The sequence below is a fragment of the Cyprinodon variegatus genome, unplaced genomic scaffold (assembly GCF_000732505.1).
Source record: "Cyprinodon variegatus isolate N-32 unplaced genomic scaffold, C_variegatus-1.0 Scaffold547, whole genome shotgun sequence".
Taxonomy (NCBI): Eukaryota; Metazoa; Chordata; class Actinopteri; order Cyprinodontiformes; family Cyprinodontidae; genus Cyprinodon; species Cyprinodon variegatus.
In genome coordinates this window covers 369,839-371,146 of record NW_015151000.1, presented here as the reverse complement: position 1 = coordinate 371,146, position 1,308 = coordinate 369,839, and the positions used below count along the sequence as shown (strand labels likewise).

The 1,308-nt window shown below is 53.4% G+C and overlaps 1 protein-coding gene across 1 annotated transcript in view; it reads right to left on the bottom strand.

The window, feature by feature from the left end:
- The window catches only part of ascc3 (activating signal cointegrator 1 complex subunit 3), a 202,540-nt gene that overhangs the window by 34,737 nt on the left and 166,495 nt on the right, over positions 1-1,308 (bottom strand). The window contains exons 21-22 of the mRNA XM_015391552.1: positions 402-627; positions 98-252 (exon numbers count right to left, since the gene is read on the bottom strand). Coding sequence (XP_015247038.1) covers positions 98-252; positions 402-627 — 381 coding nt within the window. The remainder of the gene's footprint in view (positions 1-97; positions 253-401; positions 628-1,308) is intronic.

The following is a 1,308-nucleotide window of genomic DNA, read 5'->3' as shown; positions in this document are numbered from 1 at the left end:
CCCGACACGTCCCGAACGACCCGACAGGCCCCTCACGATCACGAACCTGACAAGGCAAAGCATCAGGCTGACTGATGATGATGATGAGTTTGGGTACCTGGTCGTTCCAGCGGAAGTCAGGAGTAATGAGGAGGCGCACGCGTAGCACGGTGCGTGTGATTGGCTGGATGCTGGCCTCCATGGTGAGGGCGGGGATCTGGTGGACGCACTGCTTGACGGTCAGTCCGATGTTGACATGGTGCAGCATGTGGCCTGGGAACACCAGCAGAGTCACACACCTGAGTTCCCTCATCCATCAGGATGTCTGACCTACCAGAGGGCGCCTCCGATCGAGCCCTTCACGCCACCTGACCAACCAGCACATTTACAATTAGCTCAGGAATAGAAATTGTTTTCTTTACCAATCTCATCCTTCCTCATCTCCTTCAGTTTGTCCACAGTCAGCCTCTTCTCCTCCAAGCGGTTGAGGACGCTGGTGCTCAGGGTGGGGAACTGGCGGAGCGGGTGGGCGAAGTCCCACAGCCGCTTGTCGATCACCTTGCAGAGTTTCAGCAGGCGGTAGGTCATGGCGGGCCAGCGCTTCCTCAGGGCGATCTCGAACAACGCCCGGACGATCCGAGCCGCGTTCTGTGGAATCAGGAGAAAAACCCGCTGAGTCGGCAGAGCTACACGCCGCTGTAGCAGCAGAGTGATGCTAACAGCTGGATCACAGGGCTGATGTGGAGCAGCTGGATGCTGGGTTAGCTTCAGACCTGAGGGCGGCCGCAGCTGCAGCTCTGACTGGGATCCTGGTTCCCACTGTGAACTCTGAGTTCAGGACCAGACCAGAGGACAGCACTCAGCGCTTCCAAAAACCTCCACCGTGAATCAGTTCCTCACACTGGATGTTTACCATCCAACAACAAATCAAACATGTCCGAAACAGACTGAATCCACCATCTAAGGACTTGTTTTATTTTCTGATTTCCAGGTAAACCGATTTCCTCAGAAGTTTTTCTTTCCGTCTGAATCTAAACGAAGCAGCAGAATAAACCAACAGAACGGATCCGATTCCTCTCAGGTATTCATGGCTGTCAGTCAGAGGCGGCATTCTGCTTCCTTTCCTCTTCACCCTTCGGACTTCACCTAGAGAACACAGCTGCCATCTCCAGAAGTTCTCTGATGACTCAGCAACTGTAGGCCGTGTTTCTTAGGGCAACGAGCTGGAAGTATCGATCGGTCATCATGAACAGAGCACTTCGCTCTCAATCTGCAGGTTTACTAGTGGTTCCTAGAATTTCTAAAAGTAGAATGGGAGGCAGATCTTTT